Source organism: Cynoglossus semilaevis, chromosome 8, assembly GCF_000523025.1.
Source record: "Cynoglossus semilaevis isolate Cse_v1.0 chromosome 8, Cse_v1.0, whole genome shotgun sequence".
In the NCBI taxonomy this organism is placed as follows: domain Eukaryota; kingdom Metazoa; phylum Chordata; class Actinopteri; order Pleuronectiformes; family Cynoglossidae; genus Cynoglossus; species Cynoglossus semilaevis.
In genome coordinates, this window is record NC_024314.1 from 4,385,478 (window position 1) to 4,408,146 (window position 22,669).

The 22,669-nt window shown below is 40.1% G+C and overlaps 3 protein-coding genes across 7 annotated transcripts in view; 2 read left to right on the forward strand and 1 right to left on the reverse strand.

Annotated features, from left to right (window-relative positions):
• The window catches only part of LOC103381637 (C-terminal-binding protein 2), a 79,581-nt gene extending 71,665 nt beyond the window's left edge, over positions 1-7,916 (forward strand). For 4 of the 5 annotated variants that reach the window (XM_008314093.3, XM_008314094.3, XM_025057654.1 and 1 more), the window contains 5 exons: positions 253-467; positions 1,812-1,942; positions 3,193-3,320; positions 4,056-4,173; positions 5,972-7,916. In XM_008314093.3, the coding sequence (XP_008312315.1) occupies positions 253-467; positions 1,812-1,942; positions 3,193-3,320; positions 4,056-4,173; positions 5,972-6,152 (773 nt within the window). In that variant the 3' untranslated portion in view covers positions 6,153-7,916. Of the gene's footprint in view, positions 1-252; positions 468-1,811; positions 1,943-3,192; positions 3,321-4,055; positions 4,174-4,851; positions 4,927-5,971 lie in introns of all 5 variants that reach the window. The other variant, XM_025057655.1, reaches the window with a different exon arrangement.
• Positions 7,917-9,979: 2,063 nt separating this feature from the next.
• LOC103381636 (ubiquitin thioesterase ZRANB1) lies at positions 9,980-19,926 on the reverse strand. Its single transcript, XM_008314091.3, has 10 exons — positions 19,622-19,926; positions 18,384-19,223; positions 16,848-17,035; positions 15,802-15,955; positions 15,022-15,093; positions 14,527-14,725; positions 14,278-14,398; positions 12,621-12,750; positions 11,855-12,084; positions 9,980-11,043 (listed from the first exon to the last, which is right to left on the reverse strand). Exons 2-10 carry the CDS (start codon positions 19,198-19,200, stop codon positions 10,828-10,830), a joined length of 2,127 nt encoding a protein of 708 aa, XP_008312313.1. The 5' UTR covers positions 19,201-19,223; positions 19,622-19,926; the 3' UTR covers positions 9,980-10,827.
• Positions 19,927-20,370: 444 nt separating this feature from the next.
• On the forward strand, positions 20,371-22,663 carry hpdl (4-hydroxyphenylpyruvate dioxygenase-like). The gene is made up of 5 exons (XM_008314090.3): positions 20,371-21,224; positions 21,297-21,463; positions 21,558-21,709; positions 22,115-22,242; positions 22,351-22,663. Exons 1-5 carry the CDS (start codon positions 20,548-20,550, stop codon positions 22,523-22,525), a joined length of 1,299 nt encoding a protein of 432 aa, XP_008312312.1. The 5' UTR covers positions 20,371-20,547; the 3' UTR covers positions 22,526-22,663.
• Positions 22,664-22,669: the final 6 nt, after the last annotated feature.

A 22,669-nucleotide genomic window follows, 5' to 3' on the forward strand; every position in this document is an offset into this window, starting at 1 on the left:
AAATATGTGTAAATACAGTTTCAATTTAGTACAAGTAGAATCAATGTCTTTCTATCTGACATGGAAAGCGAGTGTATAAAATGAGATAATATCGGTATAGTAATTCCTTATTTTTTCCTTATTTTCTTTTCACTAACTTATTACAAACTTTTTAAACTTTTTTCCTCACTGTTAAACTTGAAAACTGCTGTTTCTTATCTACAGTCTGTGTTCATAATTGACCACTGTCCACTCTCCCATGTCCTCCCTCAGGACGTTCGGGCCAAGCAGTGGCCGTGCGGGCCAAGGTGTTTGGCTTCAACGTCATCTTCTACGACCCCTACCTGCAGGACGGCCTGGAGCGCTCTCTGGGAGTGCAGCGCGTCTACACTCTGCAGGATCTGCTCTACCAGAGCGACTGCGTGTCCCTACACTGCAACCTGAACGAACACAACCACCACCTCATCAACGACTTCACCATCAAACAGGTACATCCACTGGAATGTTGTTGCTGGGGTGATGTCATCATGTCAACCTGTACTGTAGTATCGGCTGTAGTACTGACTCATTGAATAGTTTCTGATTGTCTCTGACAATCCTAACTTACTTAAACTGTATTGTATTAGTGTGTTTTTAGGGGTAAACAGATTATTGTATGTGGCTGTGGATGAACATTCTTTGACCAAATAGGAGGCAGTTTTTTTTTTGTACAGCAACAGTTGCAGACCGGGCAACCCAGGCCTGAAGGCAACTCTAGACATCTTTGTACTACAGTAAAGACAAAGAGAAAGGTTCATCCTGTACACGCAGCAGCCATCACATTTCTGTGCTCTTTATCGTAGGCTCCACCAAAGCTGGACACAAATTCATTCCGTTGCTCTGTCAAATGCAATTAGCGCCAGCCCACGGCTACAGAAAATATATCGACCGGGCTGGACAGCAGGGGGGGCAGAGAGCACTGAGGGGAGAGTGCTGCTCTCTCTCTGCAGTCAATAAAGCACTGTAAGAGCAGGCACTGCCTGGGGTGACACCTGCAGGGAAGCTGTGAAACTGCACCAGATGTCGCCCCACGGCGCCACTCACGGTTGCCCGCCGTTGTCTCATGTGTGAGTGAAGGTTAAAAGCCTAACCTGGTAAATTCTGTTTATTTTTGTTTTTACAGATTAACATGCTCAGCAGTCTCTTACGTATAAGAGCACTTTTCTAACCAAAAAAAAAATCTTGGCAGTCACTCTCCGCTCCTAAAGTGGAAACATTTGTGTGTGTGTGTGTGTGTGTGTGTGTGTGTGTGTGTGTTTCAAAAACCATCAAGGCCCGGTAAAAGACTGACTGCCAGCATCAAGGCTTTTCATGCCCCTGGATTTCTGCTTTTGTCAAGATTAAGGGATTACTTTCTTCTGAGCACATTCATTTGATTTTTTTTTCTTCCTCCCTCTTAGAATTTGTGTTGTCCTTTTTCCCACAAGCAGCAAGCCTTGGTATTACCTCATTTTTCAGCTTGTCCTTCTTTCTGCATTTCATCTCCCAGCTTTGGGTAGAATCTTTAATGTCCCACATCTGACACTGTTTTTCCCCAGCCGTCGGCTGTCACCTGAATCTGTCATATGCCACAGGAAAAAAATAAATTTAAAAATGACTGTTTATTTATTTCCCTCTCTTCGGCTTGGGTGTGTTGTTCCTGAAAACCTTTTCAGCGGCTGATATCTACCTTGAGATGAGACAGATTCATCATGCTCCTGAGTTGACAGATGCTGAAAAACCCTCTTTAATAAGTCAGTAGATTTTTCATTTTCCTATGTCACAGTCCTGTTTTTTTTTCCGGTGTTCCACAGATGCGTCAGGGTGCATTCCTGGTCAACACCGCCCGAGGAGGTCTGGTGGATGAGAAAGCCTTGGCCCAGGCGCTGAAGGAGGGCAGGATACGTGGAGCTGCCCTGGACGTCCATGAGGCAGAGCCCTTCGGGTGAGTTGGAAAAGAAAAAACCAAAGACATTTGCTCATAGAGCTTCATTTTAATACTCCTGATTTTTTTTTTTCTTTTTTTTTCTTCCGTTCCTTCTTTAAACATTTCCTGTCAAAAGTCTCCATTAAGACAAATATTTCAAAGATGAAGGGAAGAACCAGATCCACTGCAGAATCACAGTATACTGTATGTTAATTTTTTCAGGAAGACGTTTCTGTTTTGTTTTGTTTTTTTCTTTTATTGTAAATTATAAGTGAAAAATTTAGTGATCATTTTTCAATTTTAAGACAAAAGCTGACAGCATCATCCTGTGACACCAACACAGAGAGAAGGAGAGTCAGCCAATCCATCCAGTCAGGATGAGGACAGAGATCCTTAAACAGATGAAGTAACATTAAGGCAGAAAGAGTTGCAGACATGATGAGTTAAAGATGGCTCACACTCTAAGAAGCTGCTTCAGGGCCGTGCACTTAATGGAATTCAGGAGATGGAGAATGTAATTTATTTCCATCTGAACCGACAGAGGACGGTTCACTGTGCTGAGAGCAGAAAGGTCTGACTTTTCGTTCTTTTTCTTTAATGTTCAAACACTCTATAGGAAATCAGTTGTGTTCACTTGTGGAGGAAAACGTCTTAAAAGAAAAAAAAACACATTTACTGAAGCAGCAGTTGATGAAATATCAAGTCTGATTTAAATCTCAGTTTTTCTTCCTTTTCTCAACCCTGAGGTTAATTGGATAAAATGTGCGACGTGTTGACAGATTGTGCCTGTCAGAGTGATTTGACCTGCAGATATTTATTTTTATTCAAACATTCAGAATGTTTGGAGTTTTCTGTGCGACTGTAAAATGAAACTTTTTCATTTTCATCACTTCATATGTACAGATATTTTCAGTAAGAAAAAAAGTTAGACAGACACTGGCTTAGACAAGGACCTGGGTTATACCTGAACACAGAAAAACTGAAATTTGAACACAGAAATACTGTAACTGACTACTGACTGACTGAGTGACTGGACACAGTATTTTTGAATGGTCACCTTGCTCAATAACATTTCGGACACTACAGGTCATAAAAGCAGTTATCTGAATTGATTTGAGGTTTTTTTTAAAACTCACTGCAAATCATTTTTACCATGTTCTAAAATGATGATGATAAAAGGTTAAATCTTCTGTTAAGCTCAATTCCAATTTCCGACATAAACGATATAAAATGTGTAAGTCTGGTGTATGTGTGTGTGTGTGTCATAGTTTTGCCCAGGGTCCGCTGAAAGATGCCCCCAACCTGATCTGCACACCACACACAGCCTGGTACAGTGAGCAGTCGTCGCTGGAGATGAGAGAGGCAGCGGCCACTGAGATCCGAAGAGCCATCACCGGTAACAGAGATTGTTCCTCAATATCTGCCAAAACAAAGTTACATCTTCACCTACCAAAGAACCCAAACGTTCTTCAGGATCCTATTCAGAGTTTTCCTTTTTTGTTTGTTTTATGTCCTATTTTGTCCTCAATATGAGATAATCAATATTTCATATAGCCTGTCGTGTCTTCTATAATGTGAAATGTCGACTGAAAACTAGTCTGTGATCCACTTTTGGGTCCTGAACCACCCGTTGAGGATCAATGATTTAGAACACTGACCTCCCGTGTGTTCAGAAAAGAGCCAAAACTTAGTTTTTAAAACTGTGAGTTTTAAAAACTAAGCTTTTTTTATATATTATTATTACAATTTAATAGTATTACATATTATAAATATTTATATATAATTATTTTATTTTTGAATTATTGAATTCATTTATTTTTCAAATCAAGTGAGAAGCAGCATCATGATCTGACGGAGGTTTCATCTGCGTCCTGTTAATGATCTGTGGTCCTGACGACGACTTTGGGTAACAGTGACAAACAGAACCAACAGATGTCACATTTCCACCTCAGTCAGACTCTGGTTGGCTATGATTAGATCTGGACGTCATCATTAATGTGATGGTCAGGCCGTGGACACAGAGCAGAGCTGAGCCCTCTGACCAGACGACTTCATGATGTGATCGCGGCTGCCTTTTTAAAACACGTCCTGACTGTTCCATCTCTGTCTCTCTGTTTTGGTCATGTGACAGGCCGGATCCCCGACAGCCTTCGAAACTGTGTCAACAAAGAGTTTTTTGTCACCACGGCGCCCTGGGCCGTTATGGATCAACCAGGGATTCACCCTGAGCTCAACGGGGCTGCCTACAGGTAGGCACAGGAAATACAAGTGTCATCCTTGGTGTAATGCAGTAGTATATAAAATATAAATGTAGCCGTACTGTCGCAAATGAAATATTTTAACATGAAATTCTCTAGGTGACCATCACACTATAGGACCGTCCAGCTGTCAATCACAAGTATCTCCTGATTTGCAGTATTACACAACCTGCTTTAATTCTCTGTTTGCCATTTGAGTTTAAATGTGATGTTTAATGTTGTCTTTTTCTCCTAAATAGGATTTAGTCGGAATTCTCTGACTTCAGCTGTGTTGTGATGTGTCATACATCTGTATGTCCATTCCCTTCCCTTCATTTTTTACATTTTATGAGCTAAAAAGTCAGAAAAAATATAATTTTTAATTATACTCAGTCTTACTCTGAGCGATGGGGTCACATTTAGAACAAGGCAGCCGTGACCCTTTTTGAAATATAATCTATGTTACAATCGTAATGAAAAATGATAGTCTGACATAATTTTTATATGTCAAACCTTGACTTTTGTCACCGATCATCTCCATCTATCTGGATATTTTAAAAGATAATATAAACCTGGCGATCTAACCGTCGTCGTCCCGACCCCTGACCTGCTGCCCTGTGTAGTAGTAGCGCAGTATTAGAACTCTGGGCCCAGCCTGATGTCAGCGTCTCCACCTCTTCTTTCACACAGCCAAGTGAACCCATCTCACCCGGCCGTAGCTACCGGCGTCCCCCAAGACAAAATTATTGCCTAGATCAGGAGCAGGTAAAGACCACAGCAGCCACCCCTCCCCCTTCTCTGGAGTAGACCCCTTACCCCACCTACAGGTCACTTCATGTGTGTTCCCTCTCTAATCCCCGACATACTGTAGCTGTCACTGGTTTGACTGAGCACAGAGTAGACTTTGGATGAATGACTGTCCCTGGATGCATGATGTCAAGCCAGTCATGCTTCCTGGTTGGTTTCTCCGTCTCCTGGTTTTTTTGGGGGTCACTTCTGTTGGATTAAACGTCTCCAAACTCACTCTTCATCTTTTCTCCTCCTCCTCTGCCTGAATGCTGTATCAGTTTGTTTTTTTTCCTACTGAGTGACGGCTCTTTTCCCTACCAACTTTCCCATAACAGAACAAAACCGACTATTTAATCAGGTCAGGTTTCATTTGTGAAGCTAATGCTAATTCAGATTCAGATCTAGAAAGCTGTCTTCCTATTTATCCCCATGGGGCAGTTATTACAGGGACCATCAGCAAGTTTCATGTGCATTATATACTGTACAATGAAGTAATGTGGTAATGACAGTAAGCTAGTGTATTTGGCAAGTAGAGATACAATGGTATGATACATTTTCTTTACCATCTCAAAACCAAGATAAAATGGGTTTTTAAGCATAGTTAAGTATAATTTTATCTTTTATCTCATACCATACTCTGAGACTCTTTCTTTGTTCTTTTTTAATTTACATAAAGTGTCAGGTCCTGCACAATGGCAGTGTGTGAGTTTCTCCAATTCACCATTAAAACCCTGAGTTTTAATTGTTTAATTGCGATGATGTTTTATTGAATGTCCGTCTGTTTTAGTTCGTAGTTTGTTTTTTAAAAAGATACAGCTTAAATTCAAAACACCAGATTGAAATTGTGTTCTCATGAAGTTAAAAAGGTTCTGTCAAAATTCCTGAGGAAGTTTCTGTGGTGGAAAAGAGCCAGTAGTGTGATTAGATTTTCCTGTTGGTGTTGGGAATGCTGGGAATACCATCTGTGTGGCCTGACTTTAGCAGCTACACTCACTAAACTCTGACCCTCCGTCTCCACCAGATACCCACCGGGTGTGGTTGGAGTGGCTCCAGGCGGCCTCCCTGGAGCTTTAGAGGGCATGGTGCCGGGTGGTGTGCCCATCGCCCACACCCTGCCCTCCGGCACACACCCTTCCCAGGCCCCGTCGCCCAACCAGCCGTCCAAACACGGAGAAATCAGAGAGCACCACAGCGAGCAATAGCAGCAGAAGGGACACGAGCAAAAACGTCATCTCATCCAAACCTGTCCACGCTCAGAACCAACCAATCAGAACGTGTCTGACCTACTGGGACCAAGAGACAGTGAAACCACACAAGTGACCGTCTGTTCAGTCAGTCGGCAACTGGGAACTTAAGTGTTCCGGGGAATTTGTACTTTTAACGTTTTGGTTTTTACTCTCTCTGTCTCTTTGGCTTCAGTAACGACTTGATGATGATGTTTGTTTTTTTTATTTCTTTGGGACATGACAATGATTGTGGACACAAGTCCAGTGTTTTAAGCTCTCCTGGGGAAAAAAAAAAACCTGATGAGATTCTGTCCTAATGCCCGTCCCCCTCTTCTCCCTTCACCTTAGAGCTCATGGGAAACATAGGCCCACTTCTGAAGACACCAAGAGATGAATAAGATGAAATTTAAAAATCGACTGGACCTCATCACCTCCTCCTACTCTCCTTTTCTTCCTCCTCTTCCTCATGTAACTAATGTGTGTTACTTAGGCCCCTCACTTCACCTCAGAAAACTTTTTTCCCGTCTTCTGATCTTTAGTGTGGATGATTTAAAATGGTTTATTGAATTAAATATATTTATCAGTAGTCACAAAAAAATTCTCATAGTGATCTAAAGTGATTTTTAACCCTTTCCTGGCAATACCACCGTTGTCAAAGAAGCAGTTACAATCTCTCCCCACCGGAGGGCACTGCTGCATCATTTGGGAGAATCCTGATGGCGACTGCGTGTGATTTTCACGGTGAAAAAAATAAAATTATCATTACTTTGTACTTTTTACCGTAGCAAGATTTTACAGTGATACAGAACATGAATTTCCTGACTTTCATTTGCATGGAATGGTGCGTTCTGAAGAGGAATAGGGCCAAATTAGCGATGGAATTCTCAAGTAGAGATGTCCTTAAGAATTCTATCATAACTTTCAGATATCTGGGGGGAAGTTGAAAGTAAATATATTTAAATAATGTTTATCTCAGTGTTCTGCCTTGTTCTCAGAGTTTTTGTGGCTAACAGTTATGATTTAAGACGATGTTTCCAAGGTTCTATGGGGAAAAGTTCTACATTACTCTTAGAATACTGATAAAGAAATCAGAGCAATCTGAGTGGCCCTGATCCTCTTCCATAGTTATGTTAGATAGTTCTGATAACATGTAAAAAAAAAAAAAAATCATCTGTCCTGACATACTGATATGATTCATCGGTCACCCCCTGGGTCAGGAAAGGGTCAAAGTTCACAGGTCGTTTCTTCTTAAAGACTCAGGAAAAAACCTTTTTGCAGATATTGTTTATTCCCAGAGTTTTGTCTTGAAGGGAATTATCCAGACTGATGTGGTCTAGTCTGGAAACGTTCTCGTTCCTCTCCTCATCCTCTCCATTGTGGTATTTTTATATACAAGGCTCCTCCTCCTACGTTTTTGGTGTTTAAAGAGTTTTGAAGAGTCCTGTTAGATTTGTATTGCCTAGTTAAATGTTCCTATAACCATAGTCCTATGTGACCCCGCCCCCTCTCGGCCCTCTGCCCTCCTTCTTATATTTTCTTTGTTCTATTCAAGGCCAGGTTCTTTGGGGCATCCTGTACTCTGTACGAGCAATAGCAGAAATTCCTTCTTAGTGTCCCAACAATAGCAGACGAGGCAGCCAGCAGTATGTTTTTGTTTTTAGTGTGAGTATTTGTATTTGTTTCTTGTACAAGGTGAACATTTAGCATTCAGTGCAGTTCCAATAAAAAGATACAATACTTCATCTGCTTTTTTTTAGATCTAAACTAATGTAAACTAGTTCATGATAAAAAAGATAATGCTGCTAGACTTTTACTAATTTTAAATTAATTTTAACTATCTGTAATGAGACCTAAGATTTGTACATTTCAATTACAAACAAAAATGAACACTAAGAAAGTTAAGGTGAATTAACAGCTAAGGATTAAAACTAAAACATTTTGGTTTCATTATTATATTATTTAGGTTTGCCATTTTAAAACGTAAACTGCATGTGTTTTTTTGGTATTTACTGTAACTGCTTCTTCCACAGTTGCAAAAGAGAATGGAAAGCATCAACAGAATCTACTATTTTCCAAGGATACACCTGTATGCAGACAACTACGTCATCTGCTGTTTTACAGATACCATGCAGCATCCCGTAAGTCTTTCTGATATACCCCCACTGAGGGACAGAACCGTAAGTTTGGGCTGGAGTTGCAGAATTATTGTCACGAGAGTATTTGCGGTGCACAGCACTTTTAAACTCACTTTCTATGTGGTGATCAGTGGTGGGTAGTAATGAGTTACATTTTACATTTAGGTCAGTTTTCCAAGGTTTTCCTGAGGACATACGTTGCGGTAAGTTTGACCTAAAATCATTTTGTTTTGTTTTTTAAGTTATTTTGTAAATATTTATTTTATGTACACTTTTATCTATTATTTCAGATTATTTTAAGGTGTTAAATAAATGTGTTTAATTTTATTATTTTATTAATAGGATAAACTCTCATCTCTGTAATTTTGTCTAGCTGATTAAATGCTCATTAAAAAATAAATCAGATGTTACATAACAGTTACTCAGTACTTGAATAGTTTTTTCACCAAGTACTTTTTTACTCTAACCCAAGTAATTATTTGGATGACTACGTTTTACTTCTACTTGAGTAATATTATTCTGAAGTAGCAGTACTTTTACTTGTGCAAAATGTGCACGCAGCAATACCAAACAACGGTTTAAACTAATTTTATCACGACGGGCCTTTGATTGTGGCCTGCCGCCACAGAAATATTACATGAAATAGTTCGTTTTTGTAGAAAACTAAACCCTATAAACACCGTAAATAAGGGAGTAAATAATGGTTAAGGGATAAAAAAAAAAGTAATATTTTAGCAACCTTTAATTATTTTCCAAAAAACAGAAACGTTTTCTTTTGTTTTCTCAAAAATATTAAAATAGAATCTCGTCTCGGGAACCCGGTATTTTGTATTGAATTGTATAGCTAAAGCAGCTGCTCACAGCTCCGAGTGTGGAAAACGGCACTGAGAAAACATTAGACCGTCCTTTTTCTTACGATTGATACGCATTTATAAAGGAAAAGGATGCCGGGGTTTTGCTTTTTTCAGTCAGCAGAGGGCGCAATTGTATAAAACAATAAGTAATATATAATATACTATACTAATAATATTATATAGTATTAACATCCTTATAGAAATTATATAATTAAAATAAATGTTTAATTAAATAATATAATTAGATATATAACATACATATATAGTTATAAATTAATTTAAATTACATGATAGAATTAATGTTTAATTCTGGAGAATAACATTATTAATTATTACTTATGTTGAGAAGCCAAAATTTAGCACGTGACAATCAATCGTGGTAATTTAGGGAAGCAAGTCTTGAAATAATTTATTTTTTAAAAGCTGAAATAACAAGCCTTTTAAAAATAAATTATTTCAAGACTTGCTTCCCTAAATTACCACGATTGATTCTCACGCACTAAATCTAAGCATATGTAATATTAAGCATTTTGTTGATTTTTTTTCATGTACTTTTAATTTGTTATAATATAGGCTGCATTATTTTCATTAATTAAAAAACAGTTAGAGGCCCCAACAAATGTTTACCTCTTATTGTGGCTACATTTTGTATTTTTTCAAAGAATTAGAAAAGTTACTGAAAATATACTATTTGTATTGAACATAAAATTTAACAAATCAAAAACAGCAAGACTTCTGCTCTTGTTGCCTCACCTTGAACTGCTTCAGTTTGCTTGTTAAAAGGCATCCAGAACTATTTTTCCTGGTAGATATATTTTTTTGCTAATTATTTATTGACAAGCTGGATGGAATTTTAAAAAGTACAGGTGTCAACAAAGAGGATGCAGGTGAGTCAAATTTATTACAAAGCACTCCATAGAAAGAGGCAGATGTCTGGCTTCTTCTCTCTCCCTCACCAGCATTAGTGTCACCCACTCCAACAGGATCAAAAACTGCTGAGTCACACATACAAATGTCAGTAAACTTGAACATCATTATGTCCCCCCTCCCTCACCAAACGTAGGATATATCTGTGCAACGTAAAAATACTTCAGAATGAACACAGAACCAAAGCCATTGCTTCCATGTGTCAACTCAAAAACACACACACACAAAAAAAAAAACAATAAATAAAACCAACATCAAAACAAAAGGGGGGGGGGCAGGGACTCGCAAAGCAACAGCAACTTTGACAATCACAAAAGGGTTTAGCACTTTTGATTAAAGCAAAATTTCTATCAGGCAATTTTTTCTGTAAATGAAATTTGTCTAGTGCAGTTTCAGGGGTTTATTAAATACAGTACTTTTTGAATGTATTTTTTTAACATGTTCTGTTTTGTTTTTGTAGGTTTGGAAAGTAACTAATAAACGAGGAGCGTGTGCAGAAAAGGGAAAACAAAATGGGCTTGATGTGCTTTGGAAAGAGCAGAAACATCAGGGTTCTGTCTGTTGGTGCCAGATCTTGTCCTTCTTTTTGTACTTTGAACGCAGAGCTCGCACAACACATGCAACATCACAACTCAATACTTCAACAAAAAAGGAAAAGGAGCAAAAAAAAGAACTGCAGACAGTGAAGTACTTTCATGGAGCCCAGCGTGCACTCCCATCTCATCATCTCCCTCCTCAGTCGTCTTCGTCCTCCTCTTCCTCCCCGTCGGAGAGAGAGGCACAGGGGCGGATCTGTCGATATCGGTCCAACCACTTCTCCACCATCTGGGTGACCAGAGGGTGGTAGCGGCGACGGGAGCTCTTCTGCATGGCCGCCAGCATTCCTCCTTCTGTCACACAGCAGTCCAGCCATTCCCTCAGCAGCTTCTCCTGCTGCTCCTCGTTCCCCATCTGAACAACATTTAAGACGTTAACTACGGACCGTCACGGACACGCCTTCCAACACAGCTGCTACCGGTGTCTGTCACACACACACACCAAAGTTACGGTAAAATTATTGGCAGCAATATGAATTTAGTCTTATCTCATGGAATTGAGGAAATCAGGGCCTATTTAAATATTTATTGGATATGTATGCAGGAGCATGGTTTGGCACTCACCAGTTTCTGGATTTTAGCGATTTTACATGTACCAGTAGGAAATCAACGCAAGTCTTGTACATGAGGCCCCAGATCTTTCACACAGTGAGTTTGCACAGTTTAAAAAAAAACTACTCTCCTCATAGTAACCAACTCAGACTCAGTAAACACTGTTAGGTAGACTAACTTGTCACCTAACACTTCTCTAGTCATTTTCAAACATACATACATAGTATTCCTGCAGACGTGTCTATGACGATAGCCAACGGCTTTCAGATTAAGGTGACAGTTAAGGAGATTCTTAGCACAGAAAAACTCTAAGTGTCTCTGTTGTGCAAACAGGATTTTACAGGCTCTAAGCTCAGTGACCTCAGTGACCACAGTGAGAGGAAGAGACCTGTGTTAGTGCATGTCTTTTTAATAATGATGTATGTGAAGTTATTTATCATTACCATTAGGAAGCAGGCACTTCGATCATGTGTCAACTTGATAATTGAAACTTGATAGGTTTGACAAAGGTTTGCTGTTATGTATTTATTTGTTTTTTCTGCCGTCTCTTAGATGTTCTACTTGTTGACTATCAGTAGCTGTGGTCCACGGTGACTGGACGTGATGGAGTGTACCTCTTGTGCAGACAGGAAGTGAATGTGCAGCAGCTTCCTCTCACTGTCCACCAGTGGCAAGAAAGTGACGGTGACGTCGTCGTCCGTATTCAGGTTGGCGCCAGCACCTCGATTGTCGTAGCCATCGTTCTCCATGGCCACCAGGGCCGAGAAGTGGCCCCGAGTGTAGCCCAGGGCGATGGGACTCTTCCAGCAGAAACTCTGTTCCCATAGTAAAGGTAGGTACACACCTGAGAAACACACACACACACAGGGTTGGTCAGAGCAGCTGGGAGATATGATACACTAGAGTGAAGCCACCTGAAGAACTGCTCCCTGCAGCTGTACACTCAAATTACACCGTGTCAGACAGGTATGAAGGTGGGAGGGGGGTGCAGCAGCTCAAAACTGGTCTGACAATAGACCAGACTGATTTACAGCCGCCTGTAACAACTGGGTCATGAGTACGGAGGAACCTCGGCTTGATGCCACGGTTCTGCAAAAAACTGCCCTCCCTCTTCACTCCCACGACAAACTCCTGCCCTGAAATAAAAAAACAGCCCTCTTCACCAGGCATCTTAAGGCTAAAGCTGTGGCTGCAGGTCCTCTCTGAGAACCTGCCAAACTGCCCGATTAGATGGAAACACGCCATGGCTGTATTTTTTCTACCACACCTCAATACTTGGTTCTGACTTATGAGGATTTCAGCAACAGGCTGTGCCTTGTATACTTCTGCCGTTGGTCTGTTAATGTAGGATCAACAAGACACCAACTTTTCCAGTCTCACCTTGAAAACGTGTGTATCCTAACGTTTCTCCACGGAAACTCTTGTAGTATTTCACTCCGTAGACTATGATGGGTCTGCGAAGAATGTGTGCAAGAACAAAAATGTGGGTCTGCTCCAGGCTGGCCCCAGGCTACAGGGAGGAAAAGGAAGAAGGAGGGTGAGGAAAAGAAAACATCAAACTGTATCTGACATCAAATAAATCTCCCACAATTCAATCTTTATATCTAAAAATAGCACAGAGGAGTGAAGCTGCCAAGTTCTGTGATCCTATAACAAAACAGAGACATTTTTAGCATTTCTCTGCTGTAATATTTGTATAGGCTGCAGATGGCAAGTATCTCCAAATACGCTGCAAATACACATCTCCCAGGCTTAGACTTTCTCCCTCTTGAAAATGTTGCGACACAATGCCTAGTGAACTTTCAGATGTCAGATAGATGAGGTTATATCAGAGAACATTCATATACTGATCACTCTCTGTGCTGAAATACTTGTGCTTATAAGGTGACACGCTGCAGTCAAAAATAACTTCTTACATTTTTTTATAAACATGTTGGCATGAAGACATCAGAGCTAAATGACAAAACTCCAAAAAGCCTCATTTGTACTAGTCAGAAACAGACTTTAAAGCTAAAAAAACTGCAGATTATTAAGTATGCAGCCAAAATGGGAATGGAGCAGCAGAAAAACAGAGATGAACTGGGTGAGACTCGATAATGTGGAATAAAAGCCGACACTTGTTGAACTTAGCCTGTTACGTTAATGTATTTAGCCAATGTTCCTCTTTACAGATTGAAATTTTGGACTTTTCTCTGGTGCATTGTATAGTCTGGAAAATACAGTATTTAAAAGTAAATGAGCAAATAGTAGTAACAGTAAATATTACAAAATTATTTGTTGGCCTGACATTAATAAGTCACATATCAATATTATTTCCTCTCAGTTTTCAAAGTCTGCTGAGATTTACTCGTAAGGAAAACTGCAGCTGTAGCGCTAATCGACATTGGTTGTTATGTGGCTGTGCCTCTTGAGAAAAAAACACAATGAAAGACATAATCAGAGCATTAATAACCACTTAAGTTGTAATAAGCTCCAGCAACAACAGCTATAATTTTTACTACACATTAAAAGTAACCTGAAGGGTTTTTCACAATCGCCGGTGGTTCTATGGATACTTTTGCAAAGCAACTACTTCACCCGTCAACATGATCTAATGCAAACGTACTGTTCAGTGCACGCCAGAGAAATATGTGTAAGGAAATGCAGATGGTGGAATAAAAAAAAAAGTTGAAAAGTAAGTGTACAAACATAAAGTAAACGTACAAAACTGTGCATTTGTAAGGAATTTAAAAAACCTTATGTATTTCTTTCAAAACAAGTAACTTGGAAAATAAAAAATCAAGGGAATTTGTGATGCAATAGGGAGTTCAGTCATTTTATTATGTGGTTAGAGCTGTTTATTTCATAACAAGCACAGAGCCTGTTTTTGTTTTGTTCAATTTTCCAACTGTCAAAGTCCTAAAATCACCCTAGTAATTTAGCCATGAATATAACACTATATTTTTTCACTTTACAAAGAAACCAGACCATACGGACAATTCAATGTCAATTATTAAATAGTGAAGTGGAGGAAGTGCAGTGAGCAGACTGTCATCACCTGGCTGGCCAAAGACAGGATGAACGCCCAGTCCTCCTGCCACTGTTCTTCTCTCAGGGAGAAATGCAGTCCAAAACTCTGTGAGTACCACGACTCCCACTCCTTCCAGCGCGTATAAAACCTAAAAGATTGATCATTTTGAGTTCACTTTGTTATTTACAGTAAAAATAAAATATGCATGGGTCTAATCTAAGTTTAATCTGAAAAGTGTCTTTACAGAAAATACTTTATAAAACTGGGGGATCTTACCAGTGGGAGCAGTCGTGCAGGCTGTCATGGAGGGTTTTGCGGAGAACAGAGTCTTTGTCATAGATGCCCCATGTGGCCTGCAGAACAGAGTCCAACAGACAGTCTCCCGCTGTGCGGTTCCATAAGGCATACAGGCGACTGTCCAGACGCGTGCCTAGCTCCAAAGACCAGTTGATGACAGGTGATTCTTCTTCCAGCTCTGAGCACACAGCCAGAGAGACAGAAACATTAATGTACGATAAAGGGGAGCACAAAGAAACAACTCACTTTTAGACATGTCCATCCAAGTTTACATTCATTACATAACTACTCCAAGTTCCACAAAACCTGCTTTACAGCATTTTTCAGTAAATTTCAGCAAAAACACTTAAAGGACAACAATAATAAATGTGTAAATGTGACATTTGTGAAATTCTGTGGGAGGAAAAGCCTTGGCTCAATAATAAAATGTGGACTTTTTAACAGTACAATTATGACTTATCCATATAATTCTACCTTTCTGAACATCTCGATCCAACACCTCATCAAACAGCTTCTCCTGAACAGCAGGTGGCAGGTCTTCTATATCTGCAAAGACAAATGGGAAGATGTTTTTGGAGAGCTCATTAAGAATTAATGGTCGACTGTAGCAGGAGCAAGAGGAACACTGCAACAGTGACAAGACTGAGGACTTGCTTTAACTTAACAGGCTGACACTTGGTCAATAGCACACAGCAAAGACAAGCTCTGTGCAGCATGTTGTGGTTGCTGTGTGTGTGAGTACTGAATTGTTCACACATAAAGCAAGAACACTGTGCTATTCTCTCACTCAATAGTGAATGGCACTGGCTTTGTCTGGAATAGGAGAGAGAGAGAGAGAGAGAGAGAGAGAGAGCGTAATAGAGAGAGCGCCCAGCAGCTGGCATCGGGACAAATTCTGTCTGAAAAGAAATACTTGGCTTAACAGCAAACATATTTTATCAGCGAGAAACTGCATAACCTTTCAACCTGCTGGAAGCTCTAACCCTGCGATAAAAGTGGGGGTTCAGAAGAGAGTAGTTCATGTCGTTTAAGTGAAGACGTGACGCCACAGGGACGACACACTAATGTGCTGTTTACTGTGAGCGATTCCGTGCAACAAGACAGGGTTTCATTCTTATGACGCAAAGCAGAAAAATGCTTATAGCTATTTTTATTTCCTTCTCATTAACGGAAGGATATAGAGGAATGAATAGATTAATTGCTTAAATTATTTTACTGTAGCCATGTCTAGGATTGACCAGACGTCAAATGTACCTGCAGGGAGGGTGAAAGTGACCAGATCAGTGAGGAAGTAACAGGCAAAGTCTCCTTTACGTTGATGTAGTGAGGCTGCGACTTCTCTGCGGATCTGCTCTGTCAGCTCAGGACACACCATGGAGGGGATGCACTTAGGTGCCTGCTGATTCACCTTTAGAAACAAGACGTACTTATGAGAGGGAAGGTCTAAATTTGAAGACAAAAAAGTCAGCAGTGCAGCTGAACCCACAACAGCAATTCTAGGTTAGTCTTATGATTCTGTTTAAAAAATGACTGACTCACATAGGATTGTACAAAACTACCAAAGCATTAAAAACAATTTAAATGGAAAAGTAGCATAATTTTAAAATGCTGTTACTAACTTTCATCATTAGGGCTGTTGATTACATAATTACACGTATACAGATCTTATAAATGCAGCCTTTTAAGCTAACGTGTACTCGTTGGCTTGACAGCTTTTTCATGAACACAATCATACTTTCAATCATGTTACTCTTACATCTAATAAATATACTTTTAAATTTCAAAATAACTATTTGTAATTTAAGAGATGAAAAGTCATGCAAATATCTTACTATCTAGGTAAATGAAAACAGATTCCCTTTTTTGGAAAACTATAAAAACAAATAAATAGGGTTTTTTAATATTATGGGCAATGCCTTTTTATGCCTGTAAAAGTATTAAATGCCTTTATAGTTAGTATGATAGAATAAGGTTTCACAGCGTTGCCTTAATGACCTTCCATGGCAACCCTGAGGCATCACCACTATTATGACCCAACCAGGCTAATCCTCCTCCTAATCCCTAAAGTGCACTGCCACTATAATTACAGGCATTGCAGGCATCTGCTGTACATCTCCTGTTATAGTTCTGAACAGTTAAGAGACTGATGAGAGGTTCAATGAAAGGTTGTGCAGAACAGAACAGAAATTACATGGACATTTTTTTAAATTGTGTAAATGGGATTGATTTAGTTAGACAAAAAAGCTCTGTAGTATTATTAACGTGATTTGGTTTGTTATTCAAAAACAGATGATGATGACCTCTGGGAGCAGGATGGCCAACATGTCCTGCCTGTGGAAGCGAATAGCCAGATGGACCAAGGTGAAGCCTACATCAAATGCAGAGGACCGGTTTAGGAGTTGCACCTCGCTAGCAGTCAGCTGCCGGGCAATGTCGCCTCCGGACGACTTGTAGGCTTCCACTGCCGCCATGTCTCCCTCCACAACGCCTGAGGCACAGGAAGTCAGAACAGGACAGATTACAAATAAATGCTCTTAGAAAGAAACTTTGCTGTATTACACTAGACCAGGGGTGGCCAACCTGTCAGAGGCTTAGAGACACAATTTTTATTCGTTACTGCAAAGAGCCACATGATATACAAGGGCAGATGAACACATTATTTGCACACATTGCAGGAAAAACGTTTCGTTCCTCTGCATTTTATCAGAGCTGGAGTTCTGCCCTTCAAATAAAACCAGGGAAATGTCTTATTCTGTAAGCTAACAAACAAGTACCTTTCTATATTTTTGTGTATTTAAAACAACACTGAGTACGCTGGCTGTACGGCATCACATGATTTTGGTTGAAATGCAGAAGTACATCACAGGGAAAGAAAACAGAGTAGAACTGTAAAGATAGTATAAAGAGAAGTTGTGAGGCTGGGGGGAAGTGCTTGGCTTTGTTGTGTGTGTAGCACATCTCACTTCCTCCACACAAACAATTGCCATACTAGTTGTACAATACCTGAAAGAAGTCAACTGGTGTAGCATAATTAAAAACAAGGGTGAATGATATCATGAAGTTAACAGGCACTGGAATGTTTACAGTGCTTATAGGCCAAAAGAGAGAAAAGCACACGACTGTGACCTCAGTGTAGTGTTTACTCTACTTCAACAACAACAAGCTGACTAAGGCAATCAGAGCAAAGGTTATTGGGTCCCCCGATCATGTGCTGCTTTCATGCTTTTAGCATTCACTGGTGTCCGTGTCATGTTTGGGCTATTTCTGCCTCCCGCAGGCCCCTGCGCAGCACATATGCACTACTGTTTACAGGGTGTGTTGAGTGCCAGCCCTTCTTCCTGCGCTGTGCAGAAGGCCCATTCATCTCCACTGGCTGGGAAACACTCACACCCTTTCAATATCTCAAAGCCTCTCAGTGTCAGGGCAGAAGCAGCAAGGAGCTCAGCAGAAAACTGGACCAAAATTCCCACTAGGCATATGGCTACGTCCTTATTATCCTGCCTCTAGTTTCATTACAACTGCATTGACAGGTATCATGTCACTATAATGTACTAAACAGAAAGAAAAGCCTTGTGAAATTTAAACTTTACTCAGTGTTACATCATGGAAGAAAATTTAAAGAAGCTGGTTTGACAATGGATAACAAGGATAAAGTCTTTTAGAGGGGAGCCACAAAAAGAAAAGAGGCCAAAACGATCACATCATGTCTCACACCAGTACATTACAAATCTGTAAATTAGAGGTTAGTGTATTAAAGCTAGAGTTCGGCTTATTCTAATCAGGCTTTTTTTTAAATTAAACTTCACATCAGACCTTGCAGAAGTGTAAATACTCACCAGCACATGCATTAAGAAACAACCAATCTGTTTTCCGCATCCTGTTTCTTATTTGCTTCAACTTCTTGAAGTCCACCTCTTGCTCTCCATTGTTGCAAATGGCTGCAGCCGCAAGCTCTATCGTCTGGAGATCCATTTCAATTTTATCATCTCGCTTATTCAAAGGTGGTGACCTCCTCTGGCCTCCACTGCAATTGCCTCTCCAACGACCTCTGTCCTGCTCATTGATCATGGATGATGGAGCTGCTGAGTCTGCCAGCTCAATGGCATCCTGGATATTGGGCCTGGGGTGGTCGCAGACCACACATTTTACAGTTTTGGGCCAGTTGTGATAAGTGCAAGCTGTACATGTCCAGTGCTGCTGGTGGGTATTGAGTCTGTTTCTGTCGTTGTACTCTTCACAGGTGTCTGCAGGTGAGTGGAGAGCAGAATGGGAGCTTGAAGTCTGAGGAGACTCAGTGGGGCTGCTGGTTCTTGGTCGCTGACACAGGCACTGTGTACAGCGGATTGCTCTGGGCCAGTTTAGGTATGTGCATATGTGGCAGGACCACTTAGTGGCAACCTCACCCATGGACATTGATTTAACTCTGGGTCTAGCACTGGAGTCAGGACAGATGAGAAGGCTGCTGCTGCTCTCAGTTCTAGCAGAGTCCCACTCTACACTGGAATCCAGGTCAGGGTTGTTCTTGTAAGGTTCCTCTGTGATGACAGAACCCAATGATCTCGAATGTGCTCGACACATGGTGCACTTGACTGCTGAGGGCCAGTTTTCATAGGTGCAGTAGTCACAGACCCACTTAATCCTCTGTTCTGTCATTGTCAATCACTTTGGTAATAAAACTGTAATAAAAACAAATTATTTAATTATTAAAATAAAAATTGACATTGTCATATACACAAGGCTATTTTTATATACACGAGTGGTAGAAAAATAAATACAAATGCTCTAGTACAACTAATTTAATGTACAACAAATAGTGTTAGCTAATTACAAACTGTTTGAAATATTCAATAAGTCAATTTATATAATTTCTCAATAAAATTTAAAATGTTTAAAATAAATGTATAATTTATGCTACATTTCAACGACTTGGGTGTTAAAGACTAGCATGAAAGGCTTACAACCCAGTTAAACATTATTACCCACAGATTTAACGCTTTACGCATATATTGCAAATCCCATATTAACATTAATAAACGTTACAACAGGGGAAAACGCAACAAAAAAAACCTCTCACCTTTAAACGTCAGGGCTTGTTACTCAAGTACAGTTGGAAACCACAACAAACCACTCTAGTCCAGTCCCTCCTCCTCCGCCTCCTCTTTGCTCTATCAAATCTTTCCCAAAAAATATTTTGACCCCTTAAATCGCTCACATTTTTACTTTTATACACTCATTAACCCCTTTCAGAACAAATCACACGATGGTAAGGCCCCCGTTCTCTCCTAGTCATGGCATTAATTCGCGGTGCTGCATAATTTTATGTTGCCTTCGTGTTGTTTAATGGCGGCGACAGTGTAACAAACCAGCAGCAGAAGCAAAATAATGCTACCCAACCAACGTCACCAATCAGCTGGCTGTATGCTCAATCTGATTGGCTGAAAGACTTTACCGTGAAGCGTTCATGGTTGTCGGAAAATGTGTTTACTTCTCAGGTGATATATTTGGTAACGTCAAATATCCGTAAAAAAAAATAAATACAGTATTATATTGGCCCTAATTATTGTGACGCGTAGTACTATCTTTCTTTGGGATGTTGTTACAATACCAAGATGTCGCAAAGACCAATAGCAGGGGGCCCAAACGCTACATAGCCTGGACAGACAGCAAAAAACATTTAATTGAAGCCACAGAATAGTCATATTTAAAAAACAAATACCTACGGGTTCATCCTTTAATATCAAACTCATAGAAACAAAACAGCTGAATACAACGCTAACATGACAAATAAATGAAATAAACAAACAAAATATGTGGATGCAAATGCTTTGTGTAAAATTATGCTTAATAAAAATTACATTTTCTTTTATTAAATTTCTGCTAGTAGGAATGTATATGTAATATGCGAACATTTAACCTGACTATTTGGTGTACCTTTAAGACGAATTTGTTTTTGTGTAGTGGCAATATGGCCACGCCCCTTGTCAGACGTCACATCTAAACATGGCGGCGTACTTGAGTCGGATACACCACATTTCCCTTCACGTTTCTAACGCGGAGAAACTAGCCAATGACCTTGTCTCCAAATTCAAATTCTGTCTGTTTGCAACTAGACAAACAGATAGGTCACGGCAGCTGGCCTTCAGGAAAGCAGCTGCAGTTTTTCTCGTGAACGAGAGACGACAGGACAGTGTGAATTTGGATGAAGAGGTGCCTGGCAACACAAGTTTTCCAGACCAACACCTGGTGCAGGTGGGAAAATGCAGTACAGGGAAATACCTGTACGATGTCTGCTCTCATTACCCGGTGGACACTGTCAGCAACGTGTGTTTCGAGGTGGAGGATGTGGAAAAGTCGTTCAAGGATCTGCGACATATTGGATGCGACTTCCTTGTACCACCCACGATAGTGGAGGACGAGGGTGGTGTCGTCACATATTCTGTGGTTAAGTCAATTGTAGGGAATGTCTGCCATACGCTGATTGACAGATCTAAATATGAAGGGTCATTTCTGCCTGGTTTTGAAGTCCTTGAAAATGACAGTATCCTGGAGGATAAGGACAGGACCTGTTCAATCTCACATTTTGACCACATCACATATGCCTGTCCCAGGAAAACCACCCAACAGGTCATGAGGTGGTATGAACAGCTGTTTGGTTTCCGCAGGTTTTTTATTGACAGGTGAGGTTGTTTGTTTGTTTGTTTTTTTATTTGGCTTGATGAATACATATTATATGTTGTTGTTCTTATTAGTAAGGAGGATGTGGATGAAGGTTATGTAATAAACCAGGACGGAATTGGGCTGCGTCTTACTGCCATGGAGTACTGGAAATGCAGTGAATTGGGCATTATCCTTCCCTTTGTGGACAAAAAAGAGCCTGACTGCAAGTTTGTTATCGCAGAATCACTGCCTAAACAAGGTGAGAACAAATATTTCACCTCTCAAGATATTTTTCCCATTTAATTATTAAACAATTTGGATGATTTCCTCTGTATGTCTTTGGTAATGTTTAGGGAGAAACCAGGTTGACACGTTCCTGGAACAACACGGATCTCCAGGAATCCAACACATTGGTCTCTATACTAAAAACATTCTCTGTACTGCACAAGCCATGTCTGAAGCTGGTGTGCAGTTCTTCTCCCCTCCTCCTACGTACTACACTGAGGTTAAACAACTTATTCTAAAACAGTCTGTTGGGTTATATAACAAAAAAGTATCATACGGAAAATATATGTACTGCAAAAGAAACTGATTCGATCATCATGTAACATTTATGTAAAGGCCTGTTCAGTGCGTGATGTCACTGAAGAGCTGCCCATTAAAGACAACTGATAGAACATTTAAGAATGAATATCAGCTTTATTAAAAGTTAATGACGTATAGATATTTTCCTTTGGCCTGGTCAAAATATTCATTCGAATTTAAAAATGTCTTTGATTGATTCTTATGAATGATTTGTTGCCTTTTGTTTAAAGCCTCCTCAAAAAGGAAGTTAAAAATATTTAACTTTGTATTTATAACATAGTATTTCCTTCTTCAATAACTTTACGGATGCTCTGCATGGTGACAGGTGGGAAAACAGCAAGAAATAGAGGAGGCTGGACACAACCCCCAGATGTTGGCACAGCATGGCATTCTCCTGGATACGACTCTACCGCTAGATTCTTCACTGCAAAAAACGACCTGTGATGATATACAGTGAGGGGAAATAAAACTCTATGAATTTGTCTGTATTTCTTAAGTATTCTTATGTGAAAATGGCTGATCTAACACCAACCAATGTCCATAACCTGTTGTGGCTCCCAGATATCTTCTACAGGTGTTTACCAAGCCCATCTTCAGTGAAGACACCTTCTTCCTGGAGTTGATAGAGCGAAGAGGGGCGACCGGTTTTGGCGAGGGAAACATCAGAGCGCTGTGGCTGTCAGTTCAGGCCTACATGGAGAAGAACAAAAAGCATTCTCACACTGCTCAGGTTTAGTCAGATTGTTGTTGTTTTTTGTGTGTGCGTGTGCTTTTACGCTGCTTTGAACCTGTTGCACTGCATAAAAAACAATTATTTAATGTAATAATATCCATCATGGACATGACTGAACACATGCATGTTTTGGGTGATTTTTGAAAT

Coding starts and splice junctions, on each gene's coding strand:
- LOC103381636 (XM_008314091.3), bottom strand. CDS start 19,200: ATGACAGAACAGAGGATTAAGTGGGTCTGTGACTACTGCACCTATGAA. Junction 12,751..14,277: donor TCCTGTCTTTGGCCAGCCAG/GTGATGACAGTC, acceptor TCCTCCCTGTAG/CCTGGGGCCAGCCTGGAGCA. Junction 11,044..11,854: donor ACTTCCTGTCTGCACAAGAG/GTACACTCCATC, acceptor AATGTTGTTCAG/ATGGGGAACGAGGAGCAGCA.
- hpdl (XM_008314090.3), top strand. CDS start 20,548: ATGGCGGCGTACTTGAGTCGGATACACCACATTTCCCTTCACGTTTCT. Junction 21,225..21,296: donor CGCAGGTTTTTTATTGACAG/GTGAGGTTGTTT, acceptor TGTTCTTATTAG/TAAGGAGGATGTGGATGAAG. Junction 21,464..21,557: donor AGAATCACTGCCTAAACAAG/GTGAGAACAAAT, acceptor GGTAATGTTTAG/GGAGAAACCAGGTTGACACG.